The sequence below is a fragment of the Mustelus asterias genome, chromosome 3 (assembly GCF_964213995.1).
Source record: "Mustelus asterias chromosome 3, sMusAst1.hap1.1, whole genome shotgun sequence".
NCBI classification, from domain to species: domain Eukaryota; kingdom Metazoa; phylum Chordata; class Chondrichthyes; order Carcharhiniformes; family Triakidae; genus Mustelus; species Mustelus asterias.
Genome location: NC_135803.1, coordinates 74,332,859 through 74,356,118, shown reverse-complemented (window position 1 = coordinate 74,356,118; position 23,260 = coordinate 74,332,859). Strand labels below are relative to the sequence as shown.

General features: G+C 43.3%; 1 protein-coding gene across 2 annotated transcripts in view; it reads left to right on the top strand.

Moving 5' to 3' along the window:
* The first annotated feature begins 2,400 nt into the window (after positions 1-2,400).
* The window catches only part of stk25b (serine/threonine kinase 25b), a 64,048-nt gene continuing 43,188 nt past the window's right edge, over positions 2,401-23,260 (top strand). Inside the window, exon 1 of one of the 2 annotated variants that reach the window (XM_078209240.1) lies at positions 2,401-2,621. In XM_078209240.1, coding sequence (XP_078065366.1) covers positions 2,586-2,621 — 36 coding nt within the window. In that variant the 5' untranslated portion in view covers positions 2,401-2,585. The remainder of the gene's footprint in view (positions 2,622-23,260) is intronic. The other variant, XM_078209239.1, reaches the window with a different exon arrangement.

Here is a 23,260-nt window from a genome sequence, read left to right as displayed (position 1 = left end):
CCACACAAGAGATTGCTAGCTAACATTGAGATATGTAGAACTGCAGATGCTACACAGAATGGATCAGAACGTGGTTGGGCAATGGAGGCTGACCATTGAGATAAAAGAGGCATTCTCAGACTGGTGAGCAGTGAAAACAGGGATTGATGCTGAAGGTCCAGTTTTACCTCCTATATATAAATGAATAGTGAAACAAATGAGAGTTGTAGAAAATTGCAAACTGCATAGATTCAATGAGAGAGCAGAATGGTAACAGGTGCAGTTTAACATCAAATAAGGTAACATATTTTAGACTTACGAAGTGCAGATGGGAGTTTAATGGAAATGGGGGAGCAATGATGAACATATTTTTGAGCTCCAGATACATAACTAATTATGAGATAGTTCATAGATGCAAAACTTGTTAAATATAGATTGGGAATGTCACATCATCACCACAAGTGGTCTAGATATCAAAATGAGAAAGTGGTATGACAATTATGAAAAGCAATGTTCTTCAGTTTTGTGTTGTCCCACCTTCAGGAGAGATTGAAATGAAGGGATTGAATAATGATGTGTCACAAAGTTGTGGCAAAATGAAAATTATGAAATCTTGTAATTGGGAATGAATTTCAGTAAGTGTAGGATTAAAAGAAAGCAAATTATTTTCAAATTGGAATTGATTAAGAAGACATTGGCTGAAGTGAAGGAACAGAGGTCTTTGATATATGTATTAGCCTAGTGACAATGACCCAGATTTGATTCCAGCCTTGGTGTCTGTCTGTGTGGCAGTTGTACGTTCTCCCTGTGTCTGTGTGGGTTTCTTCTGGGCGCTCCGGTAACCCGCCACAGTCCAAAGATATGCAGGTTAGATTGATTGCGCATGCTAAATTGCTCCTTGGTGTCGTGGGATGTGTCGGTCGGGGGTACTAGCAGAGTAAATGCGTGGTGTTACAGGGATAGGGCCTGGGTAAGGTGCCCTGTTGAGGAATCTGTGCAGACATGATGGGCCAAACGGCCTCTTTCTGCACTGTCGGGATTCTATATAAGATATAGGTGGTGAGTGTGGTAACTGTTGTTGGGATTTTGCTTTTCATTAAAACCTATGAAATGTTGTTTGGGGGAGGTTTAGGTCTGAGATTGGGAAATAGAAGAATTTGGAACTGGGTCAATTTAAATATATTGTTATTAATGTAATTAAGTGAATGTTTTAAGTGGTCTTTCTTGTGTATTTTACTGTTGAATCAACATTTATTTTGTTTAATTATTACAAGACTGGAATAAACTTCCTGTGTTCAGTGACTATCATTGGCAAAATGTGGAAAATAAGTCGATTGCTTTTAAAGTAGAGGAAACATTTCCAAAGAAAGTATTGTGTGTCCCACAATATCAACGTTCATAATCCCTCAGGATTTATCCGTTGAAGCTTTTAGCGTTTCATTGTTATCTTAGTGCTAGGTTGCTTGGAAATCATCACAGTCATAGCAACCCTTACTTTCAATGTTTCAATAAGAAAGGAGGTACAAGAGGGAGGTCAGAATGCATCAGAGATAGACTGGATGCACCTGCCAGAATATCATCAAACAGTTTGTATAATCTCTCCGCATAATTTAACTCTCACAGTCCAGGTTTCAGTCTGGTACTTTCTCCAAGGCCAATTCATCCTTCCTAAGGTGTGATGCCCAGGACTGCTCACAGTATATCATGCCTGTTTGGGGTCTTGATTGCTTTGTTATCGCTGTTGGGATTGGGCTTCCCTTGAGGTCTGTAGATCGGTTGGTCATGTGGATGTTGGGATGATGTGGGTACAAAACAGGTCACGTGTCCGGAGTGGAGGAGTTCGCCCAGAGCATGGGCAGAGACACAGCATGTAAAAGCTGCTCAGTTACTGTTAGTAAACATCCACTGTTGTTGGTCCCCGGTCTCCAGTTATTAGAACCCAATACTTCTACTGGTTCCATATTTGTTTTTTTTTAACTCTGCTGGATTCTTACTTGGCAAGTGCCAGGGAATTTTCACAGAAGGTGCACAATGAGTGCAGTCACATTAATTCAAAAAGCTCAACAGATTTTCCTAAGATGAATCCTGAGAACATGGAGATTAAGATTTGTGGAAGATCATTCCAGCAGTTTCTAATTGTTTATAACCTCTGCTGGGTGGTTAAGATATCAATTGTGATAAGGTGCTCTCTGATAGCCAGTTGTTGTTGTTCTCCAGCTGAGATTGTCCCGGGGGCGGGGTCCAGGATGATTAACAGGAGGACGTACTGCGGCTGTGCGGAGTGACGCCAGCCTGCTGGGGCCGGAACCTGCGCGCGGCATGCCGGGAATTGTAGTCCTCCCCGCCCGGAGTCAGCGGGCTGCGCAGGCCGGCCGCTGTGGACTGGAGGACTCCAAGTACCGGCGTGCACCGCGGCACGAGGGAGGTTGGGGGCGCGCCTGCGCGGTGAGCGGGCAGCCAGGCGAGCTGGAGACCCAAACAGTGAGGGGCTGATCGGCGTTTGAGGAGGCTCCAGGCGGCCTTTGGTGGCGGTGATGTGCTTCAGGGCCTGCTTATAGAGGCTGTGCTGTAACCTACTCCCTCAGACACCATTAGCACTGCCTCCCATGGAAATGGCTCACATTCGAGATTTCAGTATACAGGTAGGAGAAGGGGCAGCTGCTGGCATTTTATTGGATGTGGCTGGCTCTGGGTTTCTCAATCTATTTATTTCCTACATCAAAAAAATGCAGGTATCTTCCTCCCCTCCCTTTTCAGTCATGTCAATGAAATGGCCATCATCATGAGGTCGCTACCATGTGTTCATGCTTTTGGTGGCAGGTGCTTGGGGTCAACCAACCCAGTCGTCACCCTCGACAGGGTCTCTGAATGGTGTGTGAGTTGGTAATGCCTATTTGATAGAGTGTGGCATCAAGGAGTCTTCCTAAAATTGGAATCAGTGGGCAAAACAAACATCGCTGCAGGTTGGAGTCACACCTGGCCGAGAGCAAGATGGTTATGATGGTTGGAGGTCAATCATCTCAGTGCCAGACCAGTGCTGTGGAAGTTCCTCAGGATAGTGTCCTTGGCCTAACCATCTTCAGCTGCTTCTTCAGGACTTTCACTTCATGTAGTGGTGATGTTTGATGATGGCAAAAGGTTCAGTACCCACCATTTGCAACTCCTCAGGCATTGAAACAGTCTGTCCATGTGCTGCAAGACCTGGACAACATTCAGGCTTAGGCTGATAAGTGGTATTTGTGTTGCCCGCATGCCTGGCCATGACTATCTCCACTGAGAGATAACCTAACTACCTTCTCTTGACATTCAACAGTGATGCCATTTTTGAATCCCACGCCATCAATATTCTGGGGATTACCATTGACCAGAAATTGAACTGGACCAGCCACATAAATACTGTGGCTACAAGGGTAGCTCAGAGACCGGGAATTCTGTGGAGAGTAACTCACCTCCTGACTCCCCAAAGCCTGTCCACCATGTACAATACACAAGTCAGGAGTTTGATGGAATACTTTCCACTTGCCTGAATGAGTGTGACTCCAACAACACTCAAGAAGCTGAATGTCATCCAAAACAAAGAAGCCTAATAGATTGGCAACAACCACCATCTTAAACATTAATTTCCTCCAAATTAGCTCAGCAGTGTGCGCTATCTACAAGATGCAGTGCAACAACTTGCTTCATCAACAGCACCTTCCAAACCTACTGCCTCTATCACTTAAAAGGACTAAGGTAGCAGGTACATGGGAATGCCAGCACTTGCAAGTTCCCCTCCAGGCCACACTCCATCCTGACTTGGAACTATATTGTCATTCCTTCACTTTCGTTGGGTCCAAATGCTGAATCTGCCCCCCAACAGCACTGTGAGTGTAACTGCCCCACATGGATGGCAGCAGGTCAAGAGGACAGCTCTCGAGAGCAAGGATCGCTGGTCTTGCCACCAGTGCTCACTTGCCATGAATTAATAAAAATAAAGTGCCCCTTCGAGAACCCACGCAAAAAAGTGGATTCCCTTCTCTTGTCATAAAATGGAATTTTACAATAGGATATTGACATGAGTTGGAAATGACAGTATTAGAAATGCAGGTCCCTATAAGAGTAAATCCCAAGATCTTGCTTCAGAGTGAATTGAGAGCAGGTGATGCTCATTGAAGCTTATACGAGATTTTTGAGCTGGGTTTTCCTCGGTTGGAGGATACTTCTGGACAGGGAGAGAATCCAGAAGGAGAGTAGAAAGCAGTATCTGTATGGAACCATAATATCAGGATAAAACAATTATAGATCATCTGAACGTTTTTTGCTGCCTAATTCGGTCAATGGATATCTATCTGTTTAACTCTTTGTTTTGATTGAACTGGCCAATATGTGCCAACTGACATGTTCACACTAATCCTGTGGTAAGAACTGAGGTGTTTTTAATTAGCACTGCATAAAGCTAACTTAATAAAAGCTAATAAATGTATTCCAGCTCTTTAAAAGCAAGGGAATTATAGACATGTATTTTCTTTTGGATAAATGCAAATACATCAGCAGTTTGTAGCAAAATGTTTCTTGTGCATGAATATTGGATCATCTTGCTATAGTTGTGGTGGAGGTTTCTCCTACATTGTTTATGCTGACTGATCAACTCTGCTGCTATCTACATTTTTCATTATTAAGTCAGGGACCATGGCTCGTAGTTCAAGATGGCTTGTTGCAGGTGTGCTACTTCTATATGATCTTGTTAAATCAGCTGGTAAGACACAATTGTAAAAGGTAAAGCAAAGGAAACATCTGAAATAACAGTGGAAAATGCTGGAAATGCTCAGCAGGCCTAGCAGCACCTGTGGAGAGAGAAACTGCTTCAGACCTGAAACTATCACCAGGAAAGTCCAGGGCCAGCACTAATCTAGAAACCATGATGTTGAAAACCCAGCAATGGTTGTATGGATATTTAATCAGATTGGTTTGTAACATATGCCTGAAGTGGCTTTTACAGGCATTTGAAAGAAGGCAAGCACAGCGAAAATGCTTCAAAGATATTCTGAATGGCACCATTAGGAGTTGCAGTGGCCACATCTTCCTTTTCATCCACCTGCATGTAACATGGTAGAAGAGCTTGAAGAGGCAACATGACCAACTGGAAAATGGGGAGGAAAAATGAAAGTACATGTGGACCTGGATGTCTATCATGCTTTGGATTTGCAAGTCATCTCCTAAGTTCGTGCGTGCTGCCAGTGCCGTGTCTAGCGTAGCTGCATGCTCCAGCCCACATCGATGGTGATGAGACCGATGTCAGCATTGTAATGCTACGCACCATGATTAAAGAGAGAAATAGTGATTAGATGATGCAACTTTTTGTTTAAAATCTTGCAGCTTTTAGGATGTAATTCAAACTGAGCCTTGTTGAAACAGCCAGGTACAATCATTGGTAACGGTACCTAACTGTGATGGAGGAAAGAAGGAGAGGGCATTAATGGTTGCCACTTGTAGATTGGAGATCCTGGAATCTCATTGTTGTGGACCTAAATAGACACCTGGATTTATTTAAGGGTAAGGTGCATAAAAGGACATTGCTTCTGAATGTTTCCCTTCGTTCTTTGCTTCCTTTTCAAGCAGTGTTGCCCATTAGAATTTGCTGTAGGTGTGATCTGGTAATACTGTTTTAGGCACATTTAATAATGTCAATGTATTAGAAAATGCCTTATCTATCATACAGGTAAATGTACTTGTGTACATTTGCTTAGGAAACATCTCCCACCATTGAATGCTAAACTTTGCAGTTCCACTTTTTCTCCAGAGCTTGGAATCCCAGCATGAATTTATCAGGCACTCAGCTTCTGAGTTTCCGTCCAGCTGTTGTAAGCCAGTATTTTGACTTTGTCAGAATGATTGTCCAGAATTTTGGCTTGCCCAAGACCTAGGAGACCCACTCCAGCTTGCCCTTTGCTATGACGTACACTGTAGAAGCTGCTCTTCATTGACTAGGTTTAATACCACTGGCGTGGAACAGTTAACCTGACCACCAACAGCTCGTCTTTCTGTACAATGTTGCTGTGGTTTCCATGCTGCTAAAGTCCAGCATTTTCGTGTTTGATATAATTTTAGGTGATGATCAATAAGCAGTAATCAAAGAATTAAAGCATGAAACGATCAAAGCAGTACTTGCCCATTCTGCCTCTAGCCTCAGTATTTTACCAACCAACTTTGGAAAAGGTTGATATTCACATGTTTATGAACCGTGCAAATATGAATATTGAAATCATGCATCCAGCAACTGTGTTTCTAACTCATTTTCCATTTTCTAATCAAAAATGCATACAGCTACATCTTGATACTTGATAGGTCAGTTATGGTTAGTGGCTAACATATTGGACAACGCTGCTTTAAAATGTAATTAAAAGCTGGATCAGAGTAGATATACTCTTTATTGTTAACTTGTCAAATAGCACCTTCCGTTTTATATCAGGTTTTGAGCTATTATTGTAAAATTGCTCCCTTTTAACCAAATCGCTTCTCTGAAAAAATTCAGAGGAATTCTTCATTTTCCGATATGTGAGAATAAACAACATAAGAGAAAATACCCACAGTATTTTGCTTTTAATATGTGAGAAATGTTGGTGGTTATTTTGTCTGCTCTGTATTTGCTTCATGGAGCTGGTGGTTTCATCCTCAATCATACAATCTAATATTGCAAATGATGGCCCAACAACTGTCATGTCATATTGTCGGGCACCAAGGTTGAAAAGGGATGGAAATGTCCCAGTTACCCACTGTACATAGATTCGTTACAGTTCAGAAGGAGGCCATTCATTTCATTAAGTTTGCACTGACTTTCCGAGAGCATCCCACCCTATCCTCGTAACCTCACGTATTTATTCTGCTCATCCCCCTAACCTACACACCTTGGAACACATAGGGGCAATTTATCATGACCAATCCACCTAACCTGCATATCGTTGGACTGTGGGAGGAAACCGGAGCACCCAGGGGAAACCCACACAGATGCGGGGAGGACGTGCAAACTCCACAGTCACCCAAGGCCAAAATTGAACCCGGGTCCCTGGCACTGAGGTAGATTATACCATTATTAGTTGTAAACTGTGAATAACGTTCAACAGTGACAAGATGATCAGTCTGTATCAGCACAATACCACAGAATATATAGTTATATTAAATTCATATCTGTAAAGATTTTGAAATGAGCGTTTTGCATTATAGATGCTGCCCTGCTAAATTTCAGTGCCAGCCATATTTTAAAAAATCTAGTCATTATCTTCTGGTTCTCTGACCTCTAATTGATCTCAAGACCTGCTCAGGAGCAGTTAGCTTCTACTTGACCTCAAGAAGTGACAGCATTTTGAACTTAAAGGGAAGTATTTATCTGTGTCTTAGCAGATGAAAAACCTGCACCTTCATGATATTCGTGTCCACATAAAAAACATATCCTTTGAGATACTGTCAGCAGCGTGAGGTGATATAATCTATACTAGGAGATAAGTGATAACAAATACCAGGGAGGGATTTCCAGACTCCAATCTAAGTGATAATCGAGCTGCTGCTGTAAAAGGGCCTCAACTTGCCTCTCCTGTCTATAAAATCATCCTGAAATGCCTTTCTGAATGTAGTATCCATATTTTTATTGAGCACAATGGCAAAGGATAGTGAATACAAAATAATCTCCTTGGCATTGGAGTCAAGGAGTTAAAACCAAGGTGTAGGTTTCAGGTGAAGTGGGGTAAGAGGATGGAGGATGAGCCAGTGACATTTATCTGTTTTCATTTGAAAGTCATAATTTCTGTCCCTTATTTGTATATAATTTTATTTTATATTATACTTACAATTACACAACAGCATTTAAGAGCAATTTGAGAATCGGGGAAGCAGCATTGGTTAGAGTTATAGACATTTCTCTGCAGTACAGGGTGAGAAACTGCAGATGCAAAACCAAGGGTCTCCAAGCACTACCACTGGCAGAGTGATTACATTACAACAAGAGCAGTTGACTTCAGCAACTTCCATTATAATTGTGAGTACAGGAATTTGAGTCAAAGCTAGCACATAAGATATGAACATAAGTCTTTGAAATCAGAAGTGTGTGCCGGTGTAAAATTTTTCATGTGTTAAAAACAATTCCATCTTAAGGACAGAAAATGCTGGAAATGCTCAGCAGATCAGGCAGCATCTGTACATAGAGAAACAGTTTTTCTCTCTGCTTACGTGTCTGATCTACTTAATATTTCCAACTCTCCTTTGTTTATATTAGATTTCTAGCATTGCACCTTCGTATAAATGGAGCTCCATACGTCACTTTCTGACCTATGGGGAGGGCAAGAAGGGATAGAGGAAGATGTTGTTCCTGGATTGATTAGGCCCCTCTGCTCTTTGCAAGTTCTACATGTTAATCACCTGACCCTGGTATAAATGACAAACTGTTGAAATTCTTAATTAACTGTCTTTACTTCATAGAAATCATAGAAGCCCTACAGTACAGAAAGGCCATTTGGCCCATCGAGTCTGCACCGACCACAATCCCACCCAGGCCCTACCCTCATATCCCAACATATTTTACCCACTAATCCCTCTAACCTACGCATCTCAGGACACTAAGGGGCAACTTTAGCATGGGCAATTTTAGCATAGCCAATCAACCTAACCCGCACATCTTTGGACTGTGGGAGGAAACCGGAGCACCCGGAGGAAACCCATGCAGACACAAGGAGAATGTGCAAACTCCACACACAGTGACCCAAGCCGGGAATCGAACCCAGGTCCCTGGAGCTGTGAAGCAGCAGTGCTAACCACTATGCAATTTTGGGGAATATGGTCAAATTTGTAAATTATTTGTAAAATCTTGTATTTACATATTGCTTTCAATGACCATCAGATGAACCAAAATGCTTCACAGCCAATGAAGTGCTTTTGAAGTGTAGCCACTGTTATTATGTAGGAAACATGGCAGCCAATTTGCACTCAGCGAACTTCCACAAACTGTGATAATGAGCAGATGATCTATTTTATGTGATTGTTGAGCGAGTGATAAGTATTGGCCAGAATACTGGTGACAACTATTCCGTTCTTCAAAAGAATGCTATGGTATTATTTACATGCACTCGAACAGAAAATAAGAACTGGATTTAACTTTGCATCCAAAATGCAGCATCTCCGACAGTGTAATACGCCCTCAGTCCTTCACTGCAATTTTAACCTTGATTTTTGTACTCTAGTCCTGGAGTGGCACTTGAACACGAAAGCTTGTGACTTGTAGATGAGAGTGTTACCAACTGAGCCACAGCTGACATGTTCAATAAATTTGTCTTTTGGTTTATACCCTGAGCCTTGGCCTGCTGGATTATATGTTTTTCAGCTTGCGGAGGTGAGCAGGTCATTTGGAGATTCTAGATGATTCCAGTGAGTCTGAATGAAGTTGCACAAGGCTTTCTATTTAGTGGTACGGACTTCCTATATTTACCCAGATATTGGATAGGTATAGATTTTGGTTAATTGGAGAGACTGGCATCTGCTGATCATAGTGGTCATTTACACTGAATCGAAGTCGAATGAATACTATGAAGACCCAAAATAGTAAAGGGATAGAGCGTTTACAGGAAGTTAGTCTGAAAGAACTGTGAACTGGATAGTTGTGTGAGTTGGTAGACTTGTAATAAATATCTCTGTAAAGCCTATTGCAAGAGTTGGCACCAGGGAAGGGGAGAAGTATAAAGGTAAAGGATAGTCAATGAAATTTCCACAACCAAAACAAGAGTAGGAAATGCTGCCACCATAATTAGCAGCGTAATCAACAGCGAGGTCGGGGAGAAATGGAGTTGGATTGGAACAGAAAATGTTTGATCAAAGTTATTGCTGAAACCCCAGCAATGACCCATTTTACTTGGGGGAAGTGAGTGGTGTTAATTGTAGTTAAGGCAGGATGTAAAAACAAGCTCAGAAAAGCAGAGGAAGGTGGTTATGAATAGGATCTCCTTGAGCTGCTATTTGAGGAAGGCATGATGTGGAGATGCCGGCGTTGGACTGGGGTAAACACAGTAAGAGTTTTAACAACACCAGGTTAAAGTCCAACAGGTTTATTTGGTAGCAAATGCCATTAGCTTTCAGAGCGCTGCTCCTTCGTCAGATGGAGTGGAAATCTGCTCTCAAACAGGGCACAGAGACACAAAATCAAGTTACAGAATACTGATTACAATGCGAATCCCTCCAGCCAACCAGGTCTTAAAGATACAGACAATGTGAGTGGAGGGAGTATTAAGCACAGGTTAAAGAGATGTGTATTGTCTCCAGACAGGACAGCCAGTGAGATTCTGCAGGTCCAGGAGGCAAGCTGTGGGGGTTACCGATAGTGTGACATAAACCCAACATTCTGGTTTAGGCCGTCCTCGTGTGAAGAACTTGGCTATCAGTCTCTGCTCAGCGACTCTGCGTTGTCGTGTGTTGTGAAGGCTGCCTTGGAGAACGCTTACCCGAAGATCAGAGGCTGAATGCCCGTGACCGCTGAAGTGCTCCCCCACAGGAAGAGAACAGTCTTGCCTGGTGATTGTCGAGCAGTGTTCATTCATCCGTTATCGTAGCGTCTGCATGGTTTCCCCAATGTACCATATCTCGGGACATCCTTTCCTGCAGCGTATCAGGTAGACAACGTTGGCCGAGTTGCAAGAGTAGGTACCGTGTACCTGGTAGATGGTGTTCTCACGTGAGATGATGGCATCCATGTCGATGATCCGGCACGTCTTGCAGAGGTTGCTGTGGCAGGGTTGTGTGGTGTCATGGTCACTCCGGGGAAGTACTGGACGACGAAGGGTACTCTGTCCACCGTGTCCCGTGTTTGTCTTCTGAGGAGTTCGGTGCGGTTTTTCGCTGTGGCGCGTCAGAACTGTCGATCAATGAGTCGAGCGCCATATCCTGTTCTTATGAGGGCATCTTCCTGCGGGCAGCACTTCAGCGGTCACGGGCATTCAGCCTCTGATCTTCGGGTAAGCGTTCTCCAAGGCGGCCTTCACGACACACGACAGCGCAGAGTCGCTGGGCAGAAACTGATGGCCAAGTTCCGCACACATGAGGACGGCCTAAACCGGGATCTTGGGTTTATGTCGCACTATCAGTAACCCCCACAGCTTGCCTCCTGGACCTGCAGAATCTCACTGGCTGTCCTGTCTGGAGACAATACACTTCTCTTTAACCTGTGCTTAATGCTCCCTCCACTCACATTGTCTGTATCTTAAAGACCTGGTTGGCTGTAGAGGTTCGCAATCTAATCAGTATTCTGTAACTTGATTTTGTGTCTCTGTGCCCTGTATGAGAGCAGATTTCCACTCCATCTGACGAAGGAGCAGCGCTCCGAAAGCTAATGGCATTTGCTACCAAATAAACCTGTTGGACTTTAACCTGGTGTTGTTAAAACTCTTAATTTGAGGAAGGGGCAGAGGACTGGAGATATTTCTGGATGAGGTTTGGAAGTGGAAAGAGAGTAAATGTCCCTGGTTAAAAAGAGACAGTTGGTGCCAGAGAGCCTGAAATTATACAAGTAGTGATGGGCACTAGAAGATCACAAATGTCAGTTTGTTCTTGGCAGCCTTCTGTCTTGTGAGATAGTTTGTGCCATCGTGGTCAACTCTTGTGTTAAGCAGCACTCTGTCATGGCAGTCTGCCACATTTACTGCGGAGAAAGGTGATGGATTGAGAAGGTGCAGGATTTGCTGGCTTCTGTTTTCTCTGGGCTCTCTTCTTGACCAGCTAAACTTTCCATTTCTGCGTGCCACTTCCAATGCCCCCCCAGAGGTCACTTAGGTTAGTGACTGTCTTCAGTGCCAGTGTCTGCCATTTTCATATCTTGCTTGCAAGCATCCTTATTGTGGAAGTATGGATGGCCAGGAAGTCATGACCCAGTGCCAGATCACTTTACAGAAGGTCTTTGGAAGGATGACAGCCATATACCCAATGTGGCCAAGCCAGAGCAGACATTATTGACTTAGTAATGAACTCTCATTCAAAAAGGCAGGGACACAGAAAGCAGGAAACTATAGGCTAGTTAGCCTGTCATCTGTCATAGGAAAATGTTTGAAGCCATTATTAAAGATGTTAAAGCAGGACATTCAGAAAAATTCAAGGCAATCTGGCAGAGTCAACATGGTTTTGTGAAAGAAAAATCATATTGAACCAACTTATTGGAGTCCTTTATAGGAGTCATGTGCTATGGGTAAAGGGCGAACAGTGGATATACTGAGATTTGCAAAAGGTCATTTCATAAAGTGCTACATCAAAAGTTATTATGTAAAATAAAAGCTGCAGGGAGTAACATATTGGCATGGATAGAAAATTGGCTAGCTGACAAGAAACAGGGTAGACATGGGTATATTTTAAGTTGGCAGGATGTGAGGAGTGGTATGCCAAGGATCAGTGCTGGGGCCTCAACCTTTTACAATTTTATATAAATGACTTGAATGAAGGGACTGAAGACACAAGTAGGTAGGAAAGTAAATTGTGAAGAAAATGTAAGGAGGCTACAAAGAGACGTAGGTTAACAGAGTGCACAAAGATCTGGCAAATAAAGTGTAATGTGAGCAAATATGAAATTGTCCATTTTGGCATATTATCTAAATGATGAAAGATTGCAAAGCTCTGAGGTGCAGAAGGATCTGGGTGTCCTAGTGTATGAATTACAAAAGGCTAGTATGCAGGTAGAGCAAGTAATTAGGAAAGATAAGCAAATATTATCCTTTTGTGAGGAGAATTGATTACAAGAGTAGGAAGATTATGCTTCAGTTGCACAGGGCACTGATCAGACTACATCGGGAGTATTGTATGCAGTGTTAGTCTCCTTATCTAAGGAAAGGTGTAAATGCATTAGAAGCAGTTTAGAGAAGGTTTATTGAGTATTACTAGGCATGGGCATGCTGTCTTGAGAAAAGGTTGGAGATTTTTTGATTTGATTTATCATTGTCATGTGTATTGATACAGTAAGAAGTTTAACAACACCAGGTTAAAGTCCAACAGGTTTATTTGGTAGCAAAAGCCACACAAGCTTTCGGAGCTCCAAGCCCCAAGCTCCGAAAGTTTGTGTGGCTTTTGCTACCAAATAAACCTGTTGGACTTTAACCTGGTGTTGTTAAACTTCTTACTGTGTTTACCCCAGTCCAACGACGGCATCTCCACATCATGTGTATTGATATACAGTGAAGAGTATTGTTTCTTATGTGCTATACAGACAAAACATGCCCTTCATAGAGTACATGGGGGAGGAGAGGGTGCAGAATGTAGTGTTACAGTCATTACTAGGGTGTAGAGAAAGATCAACTTAAGGGAGGTCCATTCAAAAGTCTGATGGCAGCAGGGAAGAAGCTGTCATGAGTCAGTTGGTACATGATCTCAGACTTTTATATATTTTTCCCGACATGAGAAGGTGAAAGGGAATATGTCCGGGGTGCGTGGGGTCCTTGATTATGCTGGCTGCTTTTTTGAGGCAGCGGAAAGTGTAGTTGGAGTCAATGGATGGGAGACTAGTTTGTGTGATGGACTGGGCTACGTTCACAACCCTTTGTAGTTTCTTGGGGTCTTGGTCAGAGCAGGAGCCATACCAAGCTATGATACCACTAGAAAGGATGTTTTCTATGGTGCATCTGTAAAAATTGGTGAGAATCGTAGTAGACGTGCTGAATTTCCTTAGCCTCCTGAGAAAGTAGAGGCATTGGTGGACTTTCTTAACTATAGGGGAGGTTAGGTTTGTATCCACTAGAGTTTAGAAGAGTGAGAGGTGACTCGATCAAATCCTTCAAGATCCTGAGGGGACTTGACAGAGTGGATGGGGAAAGACTATTCCCTCTTGTTGGAGAACCTAGAAGTGGGGAACACTTTAAAAGTAAAGGGTCACTCATTTAAAACAGATGAGGAGAAATATGCTCTGAGGGTTGTGACTCTCTAGAATTCTCTTTCTCAAAAGGCAGTGGAAGCCGAGTCTTCAAATTTTTTTAAGGGAGAGCTAGGTAGATTATTCATTAACAAGGGGCTGAAAGGTTATCGGGGGTAGGCAGGAATGGGGATTGAGGTTACAATCAGCATGATCTTATTGAATGGCGGGGCAGACTCGGGGTTGAGAAGCCTACTCCTGCCATTAATTTGTACGTTTTAATGTATTCTGATGCAATTAGCAGTCAAGGACCTCTGAGTTGGTGATCTTGTCCTGCCAAGAAATACCAACAATAAAGATGGACACTTTCTTGTCCCCTGCCTAGCATATGGGGGCAATCCTCCCCCAAAAATTTTCTAAGTGTCGAACTCCCATAAAAATTGGAGTAAATCACGCTGGTTTTTTCAGAGTTTCAGAATGAATCTCCCCCACTCTGTGCACTGCTGAGCACACTAGCGTAAATCAGTCAAAAGTGAGGGTGGGGCCTATTCCCGCTGGAGAGACCAGCAGCATAACGCTGAGTGGGCTACTGTGCATGTGTCGATCTGTCAACGCTGAGATCGGTGCATGCGCAGTGGTCCCTGTCTGCCAGCCTCCTGCTCCGCAGCCTTGATTTCCCCCTCCCCTCCATCAGCAATCCTGTGCCCCCCCCCCCATCCCTCCTCCACCACCACCCCCGTTGGCCAGCCTCAATCGCTGGCCTCCCTCCCTCCCTCCCTCTGTCACTCAGCTCAAATACAGAGTGGCAGAGGGACCCCTCACCCCCACCGATCGCCATCCTCTTGGAACTGCCCTATGCCTGGTGGGCAGTGCCAGGGGGCCAGGCTGGCACTGCCAAGGTGTCAATGCCCAAGGGCCCCCCCCCAACCTGACTCTCGGGGGGCCTTGATTGCTCCCCTTCATTCCAGTGGGGTCAGACTGCCAGTTCACTCCAGCAGGGTTCAGTATAGCTCCCTACTTGTGGGGTCAGGCTGCCAGCGGGGGAAAAGGGTAGCCGGCCCAGAGATTTCAGTCCTGGGTCCGTGAATTATATTTAAATCGTAGTAAAAGAAGTTTTAAAATAAATTATGCAGCTCGCACCGATTTCCGGTGCAGAGTTGACGGCGCCGGAAATCCGGCTGCCGGAGATGCGCAGAAGCCTGGGAGCCCGCAAAATGGCTTCCGCTCAAGTCTCTCGGGATGGGAGAATCACCCCCATGTTGCCTGGGTCTCATCACTGTAGAGGAGTGCGTTGGGAACTTGGTAGACTTGCAGTTTGATGTTCTCGGTCAGGTTGCTGTTGTTCCCCACGCACTCAACTTGGGCATAACAGCTTTTGTGATACATGTGATTTCAGCATCGTGACAGATTGCTGCTGATTGTAGAGCCTAGAGATGTGAAACTATCAACAAACTCCAGAGTCACATTGTCAATGTTGATGGATATGGTAGGGCAACATTGTAGATCATGACATTTGTTTTCCTGATGCTGATGATCAAACCTGCCCTGTACATATGTGAAAGAGTCCATCCTTTCTTCACTAAGTATAGGATACTAGCCTAGCTTTGTCAGCACAGAGCCACTTCTTGATGAGTTGGCACGCCTTTAGTTTTGGTTCTTGGACGAGCAAGGCTGAACAGCTTTCTGTCAGTTCTACGATGGAAGTCGACACCCTCTGTTGGTGACCTTTAGGCATACAACAGCAGCAAAGGGAAGAATATTCCATAGAGTGTTAGTGCCAGAACACAACCACCACCCCTCCGTTTGACTGCACTGCGAATTCCAGAAGATCCTGTCCTGTCATACCTATCATGTTGTAATGGGAAGATGAGATCACATTGAGCAGCTTTGGCAGGCAGCCAATTTTCCCCAGAAACTTAAATGGACCACCTCTGCTCATATAATTGAATGCCTTGGTGAGATCGAAGGCAATGTATAGCGGTCTGCTTTGTTCGCTGCATTTCTCTTGCAGCTGCCAGAATGAGAAGATCATACCAAGTGTGACCTTCCAGTTCTGAAGCCACACTGGGATTTGGGATAGATGCATTCAGCCAGAGTGATGACTCAATAGTTGTTGCGATCGCTACAATCGCCCTTGTTCTTGTGTGGGGTCATAATCTTTGTATCACGCATGTCCTGGAGCACTGTCCCTCCAGCTGAAACACCATTTTGTGAAGAAACTACGAGAGTTTTGGTTTCCCATACTTGATGAGTTCAGGCAATATAGCATCATTACTCGTAGTTTTGCTCATGGTAAGCAAGTCAGTGGTTTGCTAAGCTTCTCCACTTGGGTTCGATATTCGTCTCTGCCGTGACAGACAAATTTTCCTATAGTATTCAGAACTTCCTTGGTGATGATATTCTCATCCGAGTATGACTCCAGGTAGCGTTCCACCCATTTCTCCAACTGTTTATTACAGCCAGTGATGACCTCCCTCCCCTGCCTTTGTTTTCAGTTGAGTTGTTTGCTTTGCTGTTGTCTTTTTGATCCCTTCATGCATGCCCCCAGCATTTCCTGCATTGGAGGATATCCGGATATTCTGGCAAAGTCGTAACCAGTAGCCATTGGCTTACCAAGAAAAAGGCAAAATACTGCAAATGCTGGAATCTGAAACAAAAACAGAAAATGCTGAACAATCTCAGCAGGTCTGACAGCATCTGTGGAGAGAGAATAGAGCCAATGTTTTGATTCTAGATGATCCTTTGTCAGAGCTGATTTTTGAGCATTTTCTGTTTTTGTTGCTATTCGCTCATTGTCTAACTAGTCTTCTAGTCTTTCAGCAGCTCTTGGTGTATTCTGAATATTCTCACTCTGATCTTCTAAATGATTAGAGCAGATCACTTGGTTTTGATGTCAGGGTCACAGTGATGCTAGCCTCCAGCCAGTCAACAATTTTTCACCCTTATTTTCCTTTTGTTGTGAGTGCCATTTTGTAGATAAAGAACAGTACAGTACAGCACAGGAAACAGGCCCTTCGGCCCTCCAAGCCTGTGCCGCTCCTTGGTCCAACTAGACCAATCGTTTGTATCCCTCCATTCCCAGGCTGCTCATGTGACTATCCAGGTAAGTCTTAAACGATGTCAGCGTGCCTGCCTCCACCACCCTACTTGGCAGCGCATTCCAGGCCCCCACCACCCTCTGTGTAAAAAACGTCCCTCGGATATCTGAGTTATACTTTGCCCCTCTCACCTTGAGCCCGTGACCTCTCGTGATCGTCACCTCCGACCTGGGAAAAAGCTTCCCACCGTTCACCCTATCTATACCCTTCATAACCTTGTACACCTCTATTAGATCTCCCCTCATTCTCCGTCTTTCCAAGGAGAACAACCCCAGTCTACCCAATCTCTCCTCATAGCTAAGACCCTCCATACCAGGCAACATCCTGGTAAACCTTCTCTGCACTCTCTCTAACGCCTCCACGTCCTTCTGGTAGTGCGGCGACCAGAACTGGACGCAGTACTTCAAATGTGGCCTAACCAGCGTTCTATACAGCTGCATCATCAGACTCCAGCTTTTATACTCTATACCCCGTCCTATAAAGGCAAGCATACCATATGCCTTCTTCACCACCTTCTCCACCTGTGTTGCCACCTTCAAGGATTTGTGGACTTGCACACCTAGGTCCCTCTGTGTTTCTATACTCCTGATGACTCTGCCATTTATTGTATAACTCCGCCCTACATTATTTCTTCCAAAATGCATCACTTCGCATTTATCCGGATTAAACTCCATCTGCCACCTCTCCGCCCAATTTTCCAGCCTATCTATATCCTGCTGTATTGCCCGACAATGCTCTTCGCTATCCGCAAGTCCAGCCATCTTCGTGTCATCCGCAAACTTGCTGATTACACCAGTTACACCTTCCAAATCATTTATACATATCACAAATAGCAGAGGTCCCAGTACAGAGCCCTGCGGAACACCACTGGTCACAGACCTCCAGCCGGAAAAAGACCCTTCGACCACTACCCTCCGTCTCCTATGGCCAAGCCAGTTCTCCACCCATCTAGCCACTTCTCCTTGTATCCCATGAGCCTTAACCTTCTTAACCAACCTGCCATGTGGGACTTTGTCAAATGCCTTACTGAAATCCATATAGACGACATCCACGGCCCTTCCTTCATCAACCGTTTTTGTCACTTCCTCAAAAAACTCCACCAAATTTGTAAGGCACGACCTCCCTCTTACAAAACCATGCTGTCTGTCACTAATGAGATTGTTCCGTTCTAAATGCACATACATCCTGTCTCTAAGAATCCTCTCCAACAACTTCCCTACCACGGATGTCAAGCTCACCGGCCTATAATTTCCCGGGTTATCCCTACTACCCTTCTTAAACAACGGGACCACATTCGCTATCCTCCAATCCTCAGGGACCTCACCCGTGTCCAAAGAAGCGACAAAGATTTCCGTCAGAGGCCCAGCAATTTCATCTCTCGTCTCCCTGAGCAGTCGAGGATAGATGCCATCAGGCCCTGGGGCTTTGTCAGTTTTAATGTTCCCTAAAAAACCTAACACTTCCTCTCTTGTAATGGAGATTTTCTCTAACGGGTCAACACCTCCCTCCGAGACACTCCCGGTTAACCATGGTGTCATTTCACATCTGTACTCTGTGTAGGACTGCCGTGGAGAACCCTATTTATTTGAGTTGAGAACCTGTTGTGTTTTTTTTGTCTGTTTGGTCAATGTAGCTGACATTGATTCAAGGACAGCAATTCTGCTTTCAATAAGTAGACTTCACCCTAACCCTGGTGCACACCAGGGAGTAATTTGTACCATAGCGCTGTGTTAGGTGCCGGTATCGATAATGCTGCTGGGAAGCTGAAACTTCTCATAGTGATAGGTATTCAAAGGTCCACAAATGTCTCTATGTGGAGAATGGATAAAAGTAGAAAAAAATAGAAACAAGATGAGAGGAGACGTGGTTCAGTATATTCTTGTTCCATTGAACTAATGTTAGGACAATCAATCACTGACCAGGCAGCTGAATTTGTTTGCAGACCTGTTTAATTTGTTATAATAAAGTTCTAGGTGGGCTATATTTTTCTAATGGAATCTGATGTGATTCAACAAGTTAATGGGGAAATTACTCCTGTTACTGGTTTAGTAGCACCAAATTGGCAGTCTTGCAATGGACACTCAACTTGCCAGATTTGATCGAAGAATATCTTTGGCTTTAAACTCAAACCTGCATTTTGATAAACCTAATATAATAGCTGTCGCTAACTTCAAAGTAAGCAACTGAGCAGGTTCATTGACTTATGAAATATGATTGAATGTTATAGAAAACTTGAATATAAAGTCTGAGAAATATCCAGGTAGCTTTTTTAAAATTCTTGTCACGTGGTAGCTATGAGCTATGGTGCATTATACTTTATAAGTATGATTCTATGTTCACCTGCTCTAATGAAAGTTTGGGGGTGCATAACACTGTTCATTAGGTTGGGTAATTGCTTTCCAATACTGCACTAGCTTTAGGGTGCCCAGAGTAACAGCAGTTACTGATTGATTGCTGTGGTTGGACAATATATTTGCTCTGTTGTCAGACATGTGTGATTCTTCCTTTTACAAGCCTGTGTATTTCTAGACAGTAAAAACTGTTGGCTAGGGGTTAGTTTCAAATCTGTAATCCACTGATGGGTTCAGAGGACAGAGATGGACCTTGAACAGCATCCTCAGGGATCTTTTAATTTTGTTACAGTTCAGGATTTTCCCTGGCCTATTATCTGTTCCAGTCCACACATGATAGAAGCAATCTTGCATATCATTTTGTTCCAGGCACAAGTCTGTAGAAGAATCTGTGATCCTTGCTGCATGCTCCTACAATTGCATCACTCGTACCTGACTGCAGGTTGAAAGAGTGTCTGAGAGTGAGAGAATATGTAGCTATTTTATAGTCTTCATGCTATCCAGCGATCTCATATTTGTGCATGTTTTTCATGATTTTGAATACCTGTACCAAATTTCCCTTAACTTTCTCTGCTCTGAGTACCTCAGCTTTTCTCTGTAGCTTAATCCCTTATCTCTGAGACCATTCTAATAGATCCCTTCTGCATCCTCTCTTGATACCTCAACTATCCATCCTAAAGTGTTGCACTCATCATTAAACACAACATTCCAGCTGAGGCCTAATCTGTGGTTTACGAAGATTTAGCCCAATTTCATTGCTTTTGTATTCAGTGCCCCAGTTAAGAATGCCAGGGATTATAAATGCTGCTTTAACCTGTCCTGCGATCTTCAAAGTTTTGAGACTCCCTAGGTCTTTAGTTCATATTGTCACTATTCATTCTTCCTTCCAAAATGTATCACTTCACACACAATTGTATTCAATTTAATCTGCCCAATCCTCTGTCTGTCTGCCCTCCCGAAGATTGTTACCATCTGCCTGTTTATTTACAATAGTGCCAAGTACTTTTTACCATCTGCAAACTTAGAAATTATGTCCTGTTCAAGGAGATTTGCTAGAGATTTCCAAAATCATGAGAGGTCTGGACAAAATAAATAGGAAATGTTCCCATTGGTGGAAGGGTTTAGAACAGAAGGACACAGATTTAAGGTAATTGGCAAAAGAGGAAAAACTCTTGCATGAAGCAAGTGGAATGCACTGCTTGGCAGTGTATAGGAAGCAGTTTTAATAGAGACATTCAGGAGGAAATTGGATTATTATCTGAAAAGGGAGAATGTGCAGGGTTTTGGAAGGAATGTAGGGGAATGGCATTAGGTACATTGTTCCGTCGGAGAGCCAGCATAGATACAATGGACCAAATGGCCTCCAGATATACTGTATCCATTCTTTGATTTGGTATACTTAAGTCCAGGCAATATTTTTATACGTTATATATCAAAAAGAACTGATCCTAATACTGATGCCTGCTGAATACTGGAATGTACTGCCATCCTGATAGAGAGACTTCATTCCTTGACTTTGATAATAGGGTAGGTACAAAGTGCTTGCAACCTGATGGATGAGAACAAGGGCTGCAGGGTGGATGAGAAAACTCACCATGGTGCAGGGTGCAAAAGCAGGGGTGTTGAGAGGAATGTGCTAGTGGGAGACGGTCTGGTCAATTCGCAGCCACGATTGGGTGCTCCAAAAGTTGTGTTGCCTGGCTGGTGTTGTGGTTAAGGACACCTCGTGACCGGAGACAAACCTGGGGAGGACCCAGTTGTCATGGCCATGTAGGAACCAATGATTTAGAACTCAAAATGATGTTCTACTAAGAGAGTTTGAATTGTTCAAAGTTTGGAAGTAATCTCTGGATTGTTACTTAAACCACATGCCAATTAGTTTAGGGTTAAGCAGATTAGAGAATTAAACAGATGGCTCAAAGAGCGATGTGGGAACAGGGAGTTTTGATTTATGTGCACTGGCACCAGTACTTGGGAAAGAGGGCACTGTTTCGTTGGAATTGGCTCCTTAGAAACTGGACTGGGTTCAGTGTCCTGTGAATCATATAACAAAGTCTCTAGTTAAGGGCTAATTAGAGCTTTAAATTAAGAGTTGGTGAATGGTTCCAGTGAAGGAAGATTTAAAAATCTATGGAGAAAAGTCAGGACAAGAGAACAGTCTAATAGTTTGGATAAAGACAAGCCGAGTAGGACAGGAAGGGGATAGAGAGGGAAACAGTAATGGGGTATCAGAGAAAAATAATCGCTATTCCAGGGACATGGCTACAAGGTGACCGAGGTTGCCTGATAAATGTTGTGGAAACATGCATTTTGACGGGCAGGGTGGAAAAGGAGGAGGGGAAACCCTGGTATTGAATGATGGAATAAGAACATTGAGAAAGGAACTTGGCTCAGAAAATCAAGAAGAAGAATCAGTGTGAGGGAAGATCATGAAAAATTAAGGTCAGTAAATGCTGCTGGGAGTAGCTTTATAGGCCCCTGGGCAGTAGTTATACCATTGGGCAGAGCATTAAGCGAGAAATAATTGCATATAAATTTCAGAAAGCTTCACTGGCGTGTCTTTATTTTCAGCAATACTCAAATAATTGGAGCTTGGACCAAAGACAATATAATAATTGTGGGGACTTTAATGTTGTATAGACTGAACAAATCAAATTGGCAAAAGTGATCCAGAAAATGAGTTTGTAGAATGCTTTTGGGCAGTTCCTTGGAATAGTACATTGTGGAAGTAACTAGGCATAAAGCTATTTTAGACCTATGATTGTGTAATGAGACAATTAATTAGTAATCTCAATTAATCATAATACATTCAAATTCCATGTTAAATTTGAATGCAAAACAGTCTGGTCCCATAATGGTTTTAGAAACCAGCAAAGGGAGACCAAACCCTTGATAAGAAGGGAAAGAAAAGCATATATGAGAGTAAACTCACCAAGAGTACAAAAGCTTTTGCAAGTATGTAAAAAGGAGACTAGCAAAAGTAAACATTAGTCCCTTGGAGGCAGAGACAGGAGAAATTGTCCTGAGGAATGAGGAAAGGGAAGAGACTTGAACAAATATTTTGTGTCTCTGTTCACAGTAGAAGAAACGTGTTATATTCCAAACGCAAAAGGCAACCAAGGGCTAAAAAGAATGAGAAATAGAAGATGATTACTGTCAGCAGAGGAAACACATTGGAGAAACTTAGGGACTAAAAACCAAATTCCCTATATCTCATGACCTTCATACCAAAAGCGGGGTGCATTGGCTTTGATTTTCCAACATTCTCTAGATTCTAGAACAGTCCCTGCTGATTGGGAGTTAGCAGATGCAATGCCACAATTCAAGAAAGGTGGGAGGGATAAAACTGACAGCTACAGGGCAGTTAGCCTGACATCTGTCATCAGGAATGCTGGAATCTATTGAATCTAAATAATGCAATTAGAAAATCAAAGTATGATCAGCAATAAAGAAGACACAAAAAGTATAACCAAAAGATAAATCTGGAGTGATTCTTTTTGGTAAATGAAGGGTAGGACAATCGGCCAAATGGCACCTCTTATCTATGTAATGAAACTTTGTTCCAGGCACAGTGGAACTTAGGAATGGGAGAAGGCCATTCAGCCCTCTACCCTACCTAACTGTTGTGTCATTCAGGCAGATAATGGCAAATCTGTACCTCACCTCTATTTACTCCCCTTTGTTCCACAGCCCTTGATACTTATCTGACAAAAAACTATCGATCTTAGTCTTGAAAATTTCCATTAACCCAGCATCCACAATCCTTCAGGAGTGGGAATTCCAGATCCACTAAACAGATGCGTTAAAGTACAGGCTCCAGTATTGAACCCTGGGACAACCATCTTTCATATCCAACCAAATCAAAGAAAAAACTCCCAACCAATTATTAATCCATATCACGAATTTCAATAGCACTATTCCTGAATTTCTGTGTACATGAAATGCTGTTTAGTTTTAAATTTTCACTCTTCAGTGCTTAGCCCTGAAAATTTTAG